This window comes from Danio aesculapii, chromosome 3 (assembly GCF_903798145.1).
Source record: "Danio aesculapii chromosome 3, fDanAes4.1, whole genome shotgun sequence".
Classification (NCBI taxonomy): Eukaryota; Metazoa; Chordata; class Actinopteri; order Cypriniformes; family Danionidae; genus Danio; species Danio aesculapii.
In genome coordinates, this window is record NC_079437.1 from 3397047 (window position 1) to 3414070 (window position 17024).

General features: G+C 37.7%; 2 protein-coding genes across 4 annotated transcripts; both read left to right on the forward strand.

The window, feature by feature from the left end:
- The first annotated feature begins 902 nt into the window (after window positions 1-902).
- Window positions 903-4169, forward strand: LOC130220687 (zinc finger protein 239-like). The gene is made up of 2 exons (XM_056452909.1): window positions 903-985; window positions 3040-4169. The coding sequence occupies exon 2, from the start codon at window positions 3045-3047 to the stop codon at window positions 3960-3962; it is 918 nt and encodes a 305-aa protein (XP_056308884.1). The 5' UTR covers window positions 903-985; window positions 3040-3044; the 3' UTR covers window positions 3963-4169.
- LOC130220688 (gastrula zinc finger protein XlCGF71.1-like) lies at window positions 939-16437 on the forward strand. 3 transcript variants are annotated; one of them, XM_056452910.1, is made up of 3 exons: window positions 4209-4285; window positions 8234-8314; window positions 13093-16437. In XM_056452910.1, coding segments are annotated over exons 1-3 (915 nt in total). In that variant the 5' UTR covers window positions 4209-4284; the 3' UTR covers window positions 13926-16437. The 3 variants fall into 3 exon arrangements, with proteins under 3 accessions (XP_056308887.1, XP_056308885.1, XP_056308886.1); XM_056452912.1 differs by lacking the exons at window positions 4209-4285; window positions 8234-8314 and adding an exon at window positions 939-985; XM_056452911.1 differs by lacking the exons at window positions 4209-4285; window positions 8234-8314 and adding an exon at window positions 9021-9345.
- Window positions 16438-17024: the final 587 nt, after the last annotated feature.

Genomic DNA, 17024 nt, shown 5'->3' on the forward strand with positions numbered 1-17024 from the left:
GAGGGCATAATTACTTTTTTTTTTTTTTTTTATCTCTGCCACCATATTATAACGTTTCTAGATAATTGAAAGGTTATTTAAACATACACTGAATGTCCCATCATGGTTATTTTAGGCAAGTTAAAAATAACCATCCTGCAACATTGTAGGAACGTTATTTTATGGTTGCAGGAAATAAAACCTGAAAATAACCGTTCCACTAATTTTATTTTTGAGTTACTCAGAAAATAACCATCTAAAATATAAGGTTAGGGGAGCGTTATCTTCGTCGTTGTTTTCTATTCTCCAGAAATCAATGATACTCTCATATTATTAACATCACATACCACAAGGAAACCTGATCAAACTAATTTACAAGACTGTGCCTATCCATATGATAAATACTACAGTAATTTTCTGAAATATTCTGGTAAAGTGTATTTTTTTTTTATTTAAATATTAGGCCTATTGCTTTTTAATGATTGCAGTACATACATCATATTGTCATGAACTGATAAACTTTATTGAGTATACTTTAGTTTTTACTACAGTAAACTGGTGCATTGGAGTGTGTAATGTGTGAAGGTGACACATTTTTTGTCTTAAAATGTCTTTTAGTCACAATTAGAGAGTTTAATGTTCTTTATCGGTTTTGTGCTCTGCAAATGATGTTTTCTCTTAAATGAAAGGGGATGTGGCGATTAGTGGATGTTGCTGTTATTGTCCTCTAGATGGCAGTAGTGCTGAGCACACAGTTAGCAGAGGCATTATCCGAGTAAAAGCTCAGGACAAGGAAAACTCCTGTAGAGATTCAGTGCTGAAGAAATCACGACAACACACTCCAGCTTTTCTATTTAACCTTCTGCTGCCAGACTGTTTATCTGACGGACACTTCAGCTGCTTGCCTTTATTCACTATATATTGGGGCTCAACTGTAAATTCCTCTACAAAAGCGATCAGGAACGCTGGACTTTGTTATTTCAGCTGCTATTTCATACGCAAACAGGTATGTTTATTCCCTTATTTATGTTTCTCACCTTATTTATGTTTCTCTCCTTATTTATCAGTTCATATTTTCAGAGAGTATCATTTAGACACGGGAACTGCGAGAACTGTAATCATAAAGTAAACACAAAACAAAAGCATCCATCTGAGGTCCATTCTTCGTATGTGGATTTCTCAGTAAGCTGGATTTGGTTCTTGACCATTTGACATGATCCAAGATAGTTTCGTTCTTCACTCTTTTTTAAATTTTTTTTATTTTTTATTTTAGGAAAAATGCATTTATGTAGTCGTGCACATGTTTTGACAGTTAATATGATGGTGGGTGCTCTACAAAAGTTGCAGACACTTTTACCAACCTAAAAATGCTTTTGTATTGAAAAATTAATTTATTAATTTATAATACTATGGCTACTATAATAAAGAACATCCGCTCTGACTGTAAAACTGAATAAGTTGCTAAATCTGACACATGAAAGTGTAAAGCCTGCAGCCCACAACAAAGATGTACAGTTATTGCGTATCATATTTAACAAACCGGTTACTATTAATGTGTAATTTTGCTCACGTGGATAATTGAATATTAATCAGATGATGTCATGCTGTGTCGTCAGCCAATCGTTGCATTGCTGATCATGATTTCGAGTATCAATAGATCTGTCTTTCACAACACAAGCAGCGATCTCAGATCAGTTCACGCAGATATTTTAATCTGATTCGTGAACGTGTTTGAAGAACAAAATTAGCCAGAGACCAGTTATCAAGATTAAAAGATCCTGGATCTGCCAAATCATCTTAGATCATTTAAGCGAGGTACGAAGAACGGAGCCCTGGAGCTCTTCCACGGGACTCTTGTTCTTGATGGTTACCGCCACCGCTAGGCGAAGCACTGATCGGCATTTTAGTTCTGTAGACTAGACTGTAAGTTGTCTTCCTTTTAGTGTAGTATTTTACTATTTTCCACCATTCATTTGCCTCATTACTGCCGCTACACGAATCATCATTCATGGAGTGTAAACAAACAACAAACATGGCGGACGCGCGAACTCAGCCGTCAAGTAGAGAAGCCTCGGTAAAGTTCTTTGAACGACTATTAATTATAATTTTGCCAACTGGAAAAGATTTAATTCCCGTTTCTGTGTTATATTTCGTCTGCAACCACTATTTGAACTAATATAAAGGTGTGTTAGGACCTTAACGTCGGAATGGATGATTATCCAAACACCTGAGGAGATTTAATTGAGGTAAAGTTGGTTTTATATTCACACATTCGTTCAGTGTCAACTTGTGACATGGTCCCTGTATTGTTTACCATGGTACTTTGAATATTGGGTCTGAAATCTCATCTAAGTATGACTTGAAAACAACATTAGCACTATTTATTTGACTGTGAACAATGTACTTTGATCATATGATTTCCCTATTTAAGCAAAGATTTATTTATTTTAAGTTAACTTTAGTTAAGGAGAAAGTCAGAATGTGCGAATATAAAACCAACTTTACCTCAATGGAGATTTAAGGGCATGAAAGACTCGTGAATGGCAGATTAACCTGCTGCTGAATCTACAAAATGGAAAGTAATTAAATATCAAAGAAATGGTGATGATGTGTCGAGGTGATTGACAGGGAACGTAGTGCAACACAACGGTCCGTTAATGAGGTACAGACTCAACAGTATGTACCTTTCCCTCTCAAAAAGTACATACTTTTAGAATGTTGTATAAGAATTGGGACACAGTGAAAGTCTAGTTTTGTAAGCTGACTATCAAAACACCTCCTCCTGTTCACCACAGTCCAAGCTTTACTTCTTCATATGCTTGAACTTCTTAAGTAGACTATCAAACACAGTCAGTGCCCCTCATGGCCAGGTAAACAATGTCTAAAAAAAACAATGTAACAGACATTGTACAGTGGATCTTACTCCTGTCTGGGAGTGCATTGCTTTAGGAACAAGATTTTTAAAAGTGCACTAAAGTGGTCATAATTTCATGTAGTTTTTGTGTACTTTTCATTTTTTTGTCATTTATTTAAAATGTTGTTTTTGTATTTTTATTTCAGGCTTGATGGAGGAGACACAGCATCATGTCAAAACAAGAGAAACTCACTTGCTGAAAAGAGAAGACAGAAAATGTGTCACCTGCACCCAGTGTGGAAAGAGTCTGGCAAACAAAAACAGTCTCAGGAATCACATGAGGATCCACGCTGAAGAGAGACCATTCACATGTACTCAGTGTGGGATGAGTTTCAAATACTCCTCAGCCCTTAATAAACACATGTTGATCCACACTGGAGAGAAACCACACACATGTTCTCAGTGTGGGAAGAGTTTCAGACACTCATCAACCCTTAATAAACACATGTTGATCCACACTGGAGAGAAAACACACAAGTGTGATCAATGCAGCAAAACATTTTTGAGGCGTTCAGAGCTGAAGGTTCATCTTAGAGTTCACACAAAGGAGAGGCCTTATTCATGCTCTGTGTGTGGAAACAGTTTCACACATCAAGATAGTTTAAGAAGACATGAGAAGATCCACACTGGTGTGAGAGAGTACATGTGCTTTGAGTGTAAGAAGACTTTTCGTACGGCTGCAAAATTGAAAATTCATGAGAGGATTCACACTGGAGAGAAACCTTACATGTGTTCACACTGCAACAAGAGGTTCAGTCGTTCAGGAAGCCTAAAAACACATGAGAGGATTCACACTGGAGAGAAACCATACAAGTGTGTATACTGCAACAAGAGATTCAGTCATTCAGGACATCTAAAAAAACATGAGAGGATTCACACTGGCGAGAAACCATACAAGTGTTCACACTGCAACAAGAGATTCAGTTGTTCAGGACATCTCCAACTACACCAGAGGATTCACACTGGAGAGAAACCTTACATGTGTTCACACTGCGAAAAGAGATTCATTCAGTCAGTACATCTTAAATCACATGAGAGGATTCACACTAGAAAGAAACCTCCCACATGAGATCAGTCTCGAGTTTCACACAGTTGTTGCATCTTAAGGAACACATGAAAATCCACACAGGAAAGGAACAGCCTGAATTAAAGTATGTGAAAAATACTGTGTAACCAGAGCCCAAAACTTATTTTCTGCCAAACTTGCCTAGTCGTCTTTAATGCCTTGATTAGTCGGATCCAGGGGCGGAGCTACCCTGCTTGTAATTGCATTGTGACTGCTAAAATCTCGAGACCCGCAATCACACTTGGGTATCATAATCCAATCCAATTTAGCAGACATCATACTGAGAGACAGCTCGGCTAAGAAGTGCATTGGGGACGTGTTTTCAAGTAAGTGAACATCCAAAACTATTATTTTGTTGGTTTATTTGTCCCATGATGTGTAACATTTCAGCCTGGTTTAAGCTAATGGCCTGGTTGAAAGAAAAGTTAGGTTGCAGTTATGCATGCTGGGGCGTTGCTAGACATAAAGCTCTACTGGGGCACAGCACCCCCTCCAAACAAACAAAGAAAAAATTATATATATATATATATATATATATATATATATATATATATATATATATATATATATATATATATATATATATATATATATATATTATAAAACAGATTTTCTTTTTTTACAATTATTATTTTAAATAAACAACAGAAATTAATCCTAAATGTACTGGAAAACAATCTAAAGTCACAACTGGAGTGATGCTAAAATTATTTAAGAAATCTTTTGCATGTGTATTAATTTTATTAGAATGAAATTCAATAGACAGTTCAATAGAATACAACAATACGGTTTATTAAGTCTAACCTCACTGACTTCATCGCTCCTTTCTGCTTCATACCAAAAAAATCTATCACCATCATATTATTTAAAGCCTGTTTTGTCTTCTTGCAAAACTCCCTGCATGCCGACACCTCCGCATAAAAGCAGCGCGGCTTTTTTTTGGCGTGCAGGTTCACATCTGGACCGGGAGCAGAGCAGCGCGTCAGCATCAAGCAGGAGCGGTGCGTGAGGCGCACGCAGATTTGTTTTTCTGTTCAAGCTCAGTTTTCTTTTTGATTAAACTACATTGCTTCCATCAGCGTTGGTTCGATTGCACATAGAGAATAACGTCTTTATTCTGGGATTGCCACTCTTAATAATTACACTTGCATTGAAAGTAAATCATGTCTCAAAGCATTTACTGGGGCACTGGCGATTTTTACTGGGGCACGTGCCCCAATCAGTGTGGTCTAGCGATGCCCCTGGTGGCATGATTTACTGGTGCCATGGTAGTATCGTGATACTATGGCTCCAAAAAGCTGGTGGTGCCACTGTAGTTCGTAAACAGCAGTATCGTCATTAACGGTCTATCTACAATAGATAATGTTGCATGTGGAAAAGTCACTAAAATGCTCACATGTTTGTGCAACAATAGATCCTTTTAATTTAATAGTCTGTGGAGCCCTTTAAAGGCCCACGAAACCCCCTTGTTTCAGCAGGGTTTTTTCACACCTCTACTTTGGAAAAAGTCAGGAAAGTGGGCGTGTCCAGCTCTGTTTATGGGGGAGTGTCGGAGGAGGGAAAAAGGCAAGGTCCGTAAAAATATGCGTAAAAATGGGAGTGTCGGTTTGGGCACGCGCTGATTTTCACAGAGGCAAGACAAACACAGACGCAGAGGAGAAAGACAGGGACTGTGTTGACATGGACATCAATAATCAAATTATTTGCCAAATTATTAAATGGTGGACTTCAACTGCAGTTTGGCTTTTTCATTCAGGAATTTCATTCATGCCCCTCGTGAAAAATTAGGTATTTAATTCGAGGAATTGCTGGAAGTGTGTGTTATTCATGGATTTCACCATTTTCAGATGCGAAAAGCTGTCTGGTTAAAAATATGTTCCTCAGACACGTATTTCTGTCTTGCGTTGCGTGTACTGTACTGCCACACGAGTCCAGCTGCGCTCTCATAGTGGGGAAATGAAAACCTTCTCTCTGCCGTCTGAACACTGTAAAAGGTAAAAACAGTATTCGAAGCTATCATGCATATTAATGAAGTTGCACCGCATACACAATAGAGCGCGCTGATTGGTTTGAACCAAGTCTTACTCATGAATGACTGCAACACACTCAGAGACGTCATAAGGTACTCCCAGGTACAGACGTCCAGTCTACACGCTGGAATACACGCTAAGATCTCATGGCCGTGACGCAGCCTAAAAAATTTGTTTCAAATTGGAAGTACGAATTTGCTTGAAATAACGCAAAAACAACCAATTTTCACTTTTTAGTCCAATATTTGTGTCCTAATAGTGTTTTTAGCAGTGTGGGACACATATATGACTGTCAACAGCTCAAAAAATGTGTTTTGGTGTTTCGTGACCCACCATGTTTTTGCGTTATTTCGAGTAAATTCGTACTTCCGGACTGTGACGGGCTAGGAGATCTCCTCCCCAGTTCTTGGAGTTTTTGCTCTATAAAATAGTCGTCGGTATTTTCAAGTCCATCGTCTGTATTTACATTCACCCACTGGCAGCCAAAATCCACACCTTACACTATAAAGTGTGTATGCACTGTGATTAATTTTATATTGTTAATTAGCTGCTGGGCATTTCACTCTGTCTCACGCTGAAGCCTGTCAGTTTCGACCAATCGCAACAGGCTGTCATCGGTCCAATCAGCGCAGATTAGCTTTGTGCCAAGGAGTGGTTTGGGAACAAATGAATCGCTGAACGATTCATATGGGAGTCGCTGGGATAATCAGGTAAAACTAAATGCAGATTATAAGACCATCAAAGTGTTTTTTGACCTTGCATGCATATTAGACTGTTGTTGGTCTTACAACCTAAATATGACCCTATTTCATGTATAATAGGGGCTCTTTAAAATCTCAAAAAAAGTACTTGAGGGTTTCGTGAACCTTTAAAGACGGACCTTAGTGAAATGATTTCTAAGTTACTTAGTTTACAGTACGTTAATATCACTACAATAGTATAGGCTGAAAGATCCGCTGTAAATGCTGCTCTCTGAGTGTAAACATGTAAACACTGCATTCAAACTTACCGTCGTGTAGGATTTTCTCCGCATTTTGTTACAGGAATAACACACACGGCTTTCTGACGCTACCTGCCGAGTGCATCTAAGTTACAGAGAAATGTGGAGGGTTTTTTCTCGGTAACAAACACTGCATGAATAACACACACATCCAGCAATTCCTCGAATCAAATATCTAGTTTTTCACAAGGGGCATAAATTAAATTCCTGAATGAAAGAGCCAAACTGCAGTTAAAATCCACCATTTAATGAGTTGGCAAATAATTTGATGACTGATGTCCATGTCAACAAAGTCACTGTCTTTCTCCTCTGCGTCTGTGTTTGTTTTGCCTCTGTGAAAATCAGCGCGTGCCCAAACCGACACCCATTTTTATGCACATTTTTACGGACCTTGCCTTTTTCCCTCCTCTGACACTCCCCCCTCAACAGAGCTGGACACGCCCACTTTCCTGACCTTTTCCAAAGTAGAGGTGTGAACAAACCCTGCTGAAACAAGGGGAGTTTCATGGCCCTTTAAAGCCTTTTACAATGGGTTATTTTCACTATTTATAATGGCATAGTTGTCAAAATAGGACAAAAGGCTTGAACTAAATTATTGAAACTAAACTTAAATTCTGACCAGAAGCAGAAAATCAGAGCACATCACACCTGTCCTCAGGTCTTTACACTGGCTCCCAGTTACATTCAGAATAGATTTTAAAGTATTATTACTGGTCTATAAATCACTAAATGGCCTAGGACCTCAATACATTACAGATATGCTCACTGAATACAAACCTAACAGATCACTCAGATCTTTAGGATCAAATAGATTAGAAATTCCAAGAGTTCAGTCAAAGCAGGGTGAATCGGCTTTCAGCTACTAACAGCGCCCCCTGCTGCTGGAATCAGCTTCCAGAAATGATCAGATGTGCTCCAACATTAGGCACATTCAAATCAAGACTGAAAACACATCTGTTTAGCTGTGCCTTTACTGAATGAGCACTGTGCTACGTCCAACAGATCACACTATTGTGTTTTTCTCTTCTTTTTAATTCTTTTATAACCTGTTTTAACACATTTAATCTGTTTTTATTTGTTTTTTATCATTTTTATTATTTGTTTTTATTTCTCTTATACTTGTTTATTTTATTCCTGTTTGTGTAAAGCACTTTGAATTGCCACTGTGTATGAAATGTGCTATATAAATAAACTTGCCTTGCCTTAAATATGTATTTGTGTGTGTGTGTGTTCTTTACGACCAGTGCTAAGTTCAATGTGGACCAGGTTTACATCTTCAGTTCTGGGAAAAGGCGGAAAAGACTGCTCAAACAATAGTACAACAGGTATGGCTGCTTGGACTATACCACCTTGATGTTAACTCCAAGGGGGAGAAGAGGTGAACCCACTGTGGCTTCACAGACTCTTTTCGCATTTATATTGTGAACACAAACAAAATAAACAGTAACTAAACAGGAGGAAATATAGTGAAATCTATATTTATATAATACAAAGGTACAGTCGTTATGACCCTGCCCTTAGCATTTGCATTAATTTGCGATCTGCTAATGCTCGGGAGGGCAAATATTTTCAAATCGTTCACACCAGGCTATCCTGGTATATTTTTTTAAAAATATACGTGTATTAATATATACACAAATAACTGTATTATTTTTTTCATTTTAATAGTAGACCTATCAAGTCTTTAATGATTGCTATGCATACAGGATATTGCAGTATTAGCTATCATGAACCGATACGCTGTAATAAATACTTTAGATTTTACTACAGTAAACTGTTGCATTAGAGTGTGTATATTTTAACGGTATTGGGTATTTTGTTTTATTAATATAGTTGTATCAGCAACATATTCATGTACTTTACTATAGTAAAAGCATTATATAGTGTTTACTCATATTTTTAATGTGGGTACTTTTATTTGAAATGTGTAAAGATGACACATTTTTTGTCTTAAAATGTCTTTTAGTCACAGTTATAGAGTTTTATGTTCAATATCGGTTGTTTGTGCTCTGCAGATGATGTTTTCTCTCAAATGAAAGGGGATGTGGCGATTAGTGGATGTTGCTGTTATTGTCCTCTAGATGGCAGTAGTGCTGAGCACACAGTTAGCAGAGACATTATCCGAGTAAAAGCTCAGAGCAAGGAAAACTCGTGTGGAGGTTCAGTGCTGAAGAAATCACGACAACACACTCCAGCTTTTCTATTTAACCTTCTGCTGCCAGACTGTTTATCTGACGGACACTTCAGCTGCTTGCCTTTATTCACTATATATTGGGGCTCAACTGTAAATGCCTCTACAAAAGCGATCAGGAACGCTTGACTTTGTTATTTCAGCTGCTATTTCATACGCAAACAGGTATGTTTCTCTTCTTATTTATGTTTCTTTCGTTATTTATCAGTTCATATTTTCAGAGGGTATCGCGCAAAAGCAAGGTAAAGGGATTAAGATGTAAATTCACGCTATCTTGATTGAATTATAACCCTGAGTCTGTTATAAGAAAGTAACTTACTAAAGATTTATTCTTTGTCTTTATTACTGTACTCGTAGCTCAAATCTGCCTATTTAGACACGGAACTGCAAACACTTTAATCATAAAGCAAACACAAAACAGAAGTCTGGAGCTCCTCCACGGGACTCTTCTACTTTTAAAGTTTTTTTTGGCGGCTGGCGAACCAACATTACTGGACTGGGATGTGAAGCACTGTTAAACGGTTTAATTCTGTAAGCTATACTGATAGTTGTCTTTTTCTTTAGTGTAGTATTTTTCTATTTTCCACCATTCATTTGCCTCATTACTGCCGCTACACGAATCATCATTCATGGAGTGTAAACAAACATGGCGGACGCTTGAACTCAACCGTCAAGTAGAGAAGCCTCGGTAAAGTTCTTTGAACGACTATTAATTATAATTTAGCCGACTGGAAAAGATTTAAATCACGTTTCTGTGTTATATTTCGTCTGCAACAACAATTTGAACTAATATAAAGGCGTGTTTGGACATTGACATCTGAATGGATAATTATCCAAACACCTGAGGAGATTTCTCAGCATGAAAGACTCGTGAATGGCAGATCAACCTGCTGCTGAATCTACAATATGGAAAGTAATTAAAAATGAAAGAAATGAGGATGATGTTTAGAGATGAATAACAACAGAACGGTATGTTAATGAGGAAGTAGTATGTCCCAAAGTTTGCATACTCTTCTGTTACACACACATACTTTTAAAGTGTACGGTAGCATAAGTCTGGTGTTGCCTGTTGACTTCATATGCTTGAACTTCGAGAGAGAATATTAGACAAGGGGGCTGTTCCATAAACCAAGCTTGGAGAAAAAGTGAGTCTTCTTTTGGTAAGTCAGGTTTATTAATGGCGGATTTTGTTTCAAAAATATAATTTACCATGGTTCAAACTCAGTTACTCTGGCTTATGCTGGGAAACTTATGCTGGGACACTAGCCTGGCGGGTTAACTCCAGTCTATGGTTAACTCTCAGGCTAAGTCTTAAGTTTAAGCTTAATCAAAGTAATGTTAACATTCACCTGCCGTAATTTGATGCCATTTTATTTTACTCTTAATATTGATTAAAACTTTATAGTCACTTAATAGTTCAGATTTTTAAATTCAAACAAGTTATTCCAAGCGAAACCAATACAAACTGCATTTAAACTAAATTTGTATATATTTTTTCTGTTTCTGTTGCTTTTTTTTTCTATTTATTAATTTTATTTAATATTTCCCCTCAGCATATTAATTTGGGCGTAATATTTTTTGGTCTGTGATCTTCAGTTTATTTTTTGGTAGACAAGTTCTAATTTTTTCTTTGGTACTCAATAATGTAATGTATATGCACGAATATATTATTGTAAAGCATCCTGTAGAAAATATTAATTTATATTAGAGATCTGCGAGGGGTGTGCTTAGCTATATATATATGGATGGATGGATATAGTTTATGAATTACAAAAAAATCTAATAAAGGAAATAATATTAAGAAAGCACTGACTGATATAAAGAAGTATGCTCCATTTCTTAAAAAATGACTGTAAAATGAAGCTGTAAACCCAGAGTGGGATAATCGGGAGATGGATGCGGCCCGAGCAGTAGCCTCAGTTTAATTTAAAGAAACACAAGTGTGCGGGACACACTAGTGTCAATGGTAAAGCAGCAGTTTGCAGTGGTTTCAGGAGCAAATTAAAAATCCCGCCGCTTGTGCGTGCACGGCTCTTTGTTGCCATTATTTTAAACTTAATGTGCTGACGTTAAGGCATCACCACCTTACCGCCATAATGAGATGTCAACCGCGGTGATGTGGTTATTACCGTCATCACCGCTCATTTTTTGTTTGTTATTTATTTTTGCTTGTGAATCTTTCAGGATTGTAAAGAAAAACAGAATAAACTAAATAAAAGGCCTGCCGTAAGTATTCTCCACTTAAATTACGAATTTAGATTACAAAACGAAAACACTGAATCCTTATTAATAACCAGCATAGGCTGTTTTTATTTCAAGCTTATTTTAATAAAGCAGGCCTACTAACTCAATTCAATCGCTCAACGGAAAATAAGTGCACCGCTGTAATTTCTATATCCCAATCCCTTTTAATACAACATTTTTATTACAAGTCATTATTTTAAAGATTATGACTTGAGAATATGATTTTACCTCAGTACAGTACTTTTCTCCTTCTCTCTCGCTCTGAGTTCAGGTGACGAAGTGTTGTGAAGTAGTTAAACTCTCCTCAGTTTAATGCACAGTGTTAGGCCTATCTACAAAATAAACAAGAATAATGAATAACCTTTGAGGTGAAGCGATGTGCCTCAGGGTCTGCTATATGCCGCGGCCAAAACACAAACATGGTCTGCAAAATACAATCATAATATAAATAAAATAAAAGTGAAATCTTCAGTTTTCAATAATGTATCTTCGTAAACTGAATGATCAAATTTTATTGAGCAGCCTATATCATCACTGTTTATGACAAACATTTATTGATCAGTATTATGACCTCATGTCTAGGGCTGAGGTTGAAGAAAATAAATAAATAAACAGTTGGCAGTTTATGATTTAAATGGCCTTAAAGGTTCTTTTACTGTGAGAAGGCGGAAAATATTGTATTTACAAGAAAAGAAAGAAATGAGCGCAAACAAAAATAGCTTCAGGGCTGAGCAAGGCCAAAATAATAAACAAAGTATTAGCTAACTCCACCACGAATATAACTTACCTGATGAACCAAAAGAAATGCAGAAAATAAATTACAAAAACTACCCTTACTAAAAACAGGAGAAAATGTCAGTTCAAAGTAAATGGCACTCAGCCCCTACAGCGCTTAGCTTACAGCTTTTTTATACAATATATAGGTGTGTGACAGTCATAACAAGGAGGGGAGATGAAAAAGGTGGAGATCACCTTAAAGTTCACAATTTTAGATCAACAAGAAAAGCACTACAATACGTTTTAAACAAGAATGTTATATAAATTACTATAAAAACTTGCCTAGCCTTGCATTAAATAATGGCCTAAGTTTTAAATGATATTGCTACATATGTAGCCTGAGATGATCTGCAGTTTCCTGTCAGCCTTCTTTCTTTTTTGTTGAAAGCTTTAGTTTTGGCTTATTATGTTCAAATAATATGTTTGAACTCTAAACGCTGCTCACTCGCTCTGTCTCATTTCTGAGCTCTTCCAGTTCTCGTAGTTGCCACGTAGTTGCTCGTGGTAGCACAACATAATCGACGCATCTTTGCTTACTTTTCAGGGTTACATGACAGTAAGATGCACGAGCAGTGATCTAGATTATTTCAACTGAACTCAGATTAGTTAGATTAAATGATCTTCAACTTGCTGTTAAGAACCAATTTAAGCGTGGACGTTTAGCTCGGCTCATTGAAGTCAGGTTTTTGACTTTAATCCCCGCTTTTATAAGCGACTTATGAAACAGCCCCAAAGAGTGCATATGAGAGCAAGAGTGCATTGCTTTAGGAACAAGATTTTTTAAAAGGTCACCAAAGTGATCAGGATTTCATGTAGTTTCATGTACTTTTTAAAATAATTTATTTAAAATCCAATTTTTTTATTTATTTCTTTATTTCTTTTTTATTTCAGGCTTAATGGAGGAGACGCGCAACCATGTCAAACCGAGACAAACTCAATCACTGAAGAGAAAAAACAAAAAATGTGTCACCTGCACTCAGTGTGGAAAGAGTCTGGCAAACACAGAGAATCTCAAGGTCCACATGTTGATCCACACTGGAGAGAAACCATTCACATGCTCTCTGTGTGGGAGGAGTTTCAGAGACTCATCAAACCTTAATAGACACATGTTGATCCACACTGGAGAGAAAACATACAAGTGTGATCAGTGCAGCAAAACATTTTGGATTTCTTCAGGGCTGAAGAGCCATCTTAGAGTTCACACAAAGGAACAGCCTTATTCCTGCTCTGTTTGTGGAAAGAGTTTCACACTTCAAGATAGTTTAAGAAAACATGAGAAGATCCACACTGGCGTGAGAGAGTACATGTGCTTTGAGTGTGAGAAGACCTTTCGTACGGCTGAACATTTGAAAATACATGAGAGAACACACACTGGAGAGAAACCTTACATGTGTTCACACTGCAACAAGAGATTCAGTGATTCAGGACATCTAAAAAGACATGAGAGGACTCACACTGGAGAGAAACCTTACAAATGTTCACACTGCGACAAGAGATTCGGTAATTCAGGACTTCTAAAAAGACATGAGATGATTCACACTGGAGAGAAACCTTACAAGTGTTCACACTGCAACAAGAGATTCAGTAATTCAGCACATCTAAAAAGACATGAGATGATTCACACTGGAGAGAAACCTTACAAATGTTCACACTGCGACAAGAGATTCGGTAATTCAGGACTTCTAAAAAGACATGAGAGAATTCACACTGGAGAGAAACCCTAGGCGTGAGATCAGTGTCCAGAGTTTCACACAGTTGTTGCATCACATGAAAATCCACACAGGAAAGGAACGGCCTGAATGGCATGAGTTAAAGCATGTGTAAAATACTGTGTAACCAGAGCCCAACACTTATTTCCTGCCAAACCTGCCAATGACCAGTGACATGAGAATATTCAATTCACCTTTATTTGTATAGCGCTTTTACAATGTAGATTGTGTCAAAGTAGCTTCACATAGAAGATCATAGTAAATTGAAACAGTGTCAGTTTAGTTTTCAGGGTTTAAGTTCAGTTTAGTTCAGTTCAGTGTGGTTTATTAATCACTACTGAGAGTCCAAACACTGAAAAGCGAATCCATCGATGCGCAGCTCTACAGATCCCGAACCATGCAAGAGAGTGGCGACAGCGGAGAGAAAAAAACTTCACCAATTGGGGAAAGTGAAAAATTACAAAAAAAAAACCTTGAGAGAAACCAGGCTCAGTTGGGCATGACCATTTCTCCTCTGGCCAAACTTCTTGTTCAGTGCTGCAGTCAAGGCGCTAGAGGCTGGAGAATGCTGGACCTCAGCAAAGACTCGTCTGTCCCTGGAGCGTCACAGGAATCAGTTTCATGCTCTCCATGACCACCACAGCAGCTGCTCAGGATACGACCTGGTCCAGGATTATGGAAACCTTGGGATGAGTATCCCCATGTGGAAATAGAGAATAATTAGCGTAGCTGCTGTTCATAGTGTATATAAAAGAGATGCAAAACCTGTGTAGAGGTTGTGTATGTATCATACCGCTAAGTGATGCATGGAGTGTATGATTTTCTAAAAAGATACGTCTTTAATCTAGTTTTGAACTGTGAGAGTGTGTCTGAGCCTCGGACATTATCAGAAAGACTATTCCAGAGTTTAGGAGCCATAAATGAGAAGGCTCGGCCTCCTTTACTTGACTTTGCTATTCTAGGTAATACCAGACTAGCTTTTCTGCATCTGAGATGGATAGCATACTTCGTAACTTAGCGCTATTTCTCAGATGAAAGAAAGCAGTTTTTGTGACATGGGATATATGATTTTTAAAAGTTAAATTGCTGTCTAATATGACACCCAGATCTTTTATAGTAGAACTAACGCTAACTTTGTATCCCTCTAATTGTAGGTCGAGTTGTGAGATCTGCTGTGTACAGGATTTAGGCCCAATAAGTAATAATTCTGTTTTGTCTGAGTTTAAGAGAAGATAATTGTTGGTCATCCAGTCTTTAACATCTTTAATACACTCAGTTAGCTTGGACACTTTAGACGTCTCGTCAGGTTTAGTTGAAATATATAATTGAGTATCATCTGCATAGCAGTGAAAGCTGATCCCATGTCTTCTAATAATGTCTCCTAGGGTTAGCATGTATATTGTAAACAGCAAAGGGCCTAAAACTGATCCTTGAGGCACCCCATACTTCACTGGGCTGACTTGTGAAGGCTGTCCATTAATGTTCACAAACTGGTAATGGTCAGCTAAGTATGATTTAAATTCTACAGGTGTCCAGGGACAGGCTCTACAATGGTTTAAGTGGTCTATGAGGATATTGTGGTCGATGGTGTCAAATGCGGCACTAAGATCAAGTAAAACTATTAGTGAGATGCACCCTTGGTCAGCAGCTAAGAGGAAATCGTTGGTTATTTTCACTAATGCGGTTTCCGTACTGTGATGAGCCCAGAAACCTGGCTGGAACACTTAAAAAATATATACCAGACAAGTTTTTATATTGGACATGCAGTTATACTACTACATTAACTCATAATGATGGGTCGTTCTTGAATCAATTGTTCATTTAATGAGTCTTCTCTTGGAGTGATTCGTTCATACGCGCACATTTGTGCAGATGGAGGAGGAGATTAGTTGTTTTTTCGAGTCTTCTATCAGGTTTGAGTTGTTTGTTCATCACCTGAAAGACAAAAGACAATCATGTACAGTCAGAGCTGGAAGAAGATTTGATCCGTTCATCTCTCGAGTCTTCGATTTGCCACTTTCATCAAACGTAATACGCATCGACAATAATATAATGAAGGTGTTTACGTGAAGAGCTTTCATGTAAGAGTTTCCTGTTATTTTGGGTGACTTTAACTGCAGTTCAGCAGTTTCACATTCACTCATGAACATTTCATTCATGCCCCCGTGACAAACTGGGGTATTAGACGCAAATAAGGCGTAAGGACTGGTGAGAGTGTTATGGAATTTAATAACGCACGCCGAATGCGGTGTGTGTGTATTTGCGGTCATTTACTGACAGCCGTGTGTGTGGATCTTGTCGGAAAATATGGCGAAAAGTCCTACATGATGGTAATTGTTTGATCAAAGTGTTTACTTCAATAATGCCACTAATATCTGCATACTCCACATGTCTTAATTCCATTTCTGTTTAGTTCAGTGATGACTTTAGTCAGATTAAGGTGATCAAAAATCTCTGTTACGAGTTTCTGTATGCCTACAGTTCAGTATTCATGTTTAACTGAATAAACAGTCAGTAAGCACGAGTACATCTTATTGAACATCATTTCTTTTCATCACCAATTATCATAGTAGATCAGTTCCTCAAGCAGTTTGTGATGCATTTTGGAAACAGGAGATGAGCCCCTGGTCTAATGCGCCACCTGGCTTGAGAAACTCATTCTCAAAGACTTACTTTGAGTCATTATTTGGGTAGCACACATACTCTGAATGCCTTTGGCAGAATTCAAATAAGCCATTTTAATCTAGATTAATTCCAAGATTACAGTGAGATTAATCTAGATTAATAAAAATTAATCTAAGCCCACCTATTATAAATAAACACTTCCCTTTTAAAAAAGCAAAAAAAGAGCGAAAGCGTGCCCGCGTGCGCATGTGCGACTGAGTGCTGTCTGATTGCGCATGTCTGGCTGAGTTTGCATGACTCTGAATGCGCATGCAGAGATTGCACCGGTCTGAGATTTCGTCGTGTCTGCAGCCAGATCCTTCTCATATGTTGGAAACGAGAGGAAAAGGTACGGAAATAGGAAGAAAGATGTCTTTATTACAAGATTAAGGATTGGTCATACGTTGGCCCACACGGAACCTACGTGTGCTGAAATCTGCAGATTTTTAG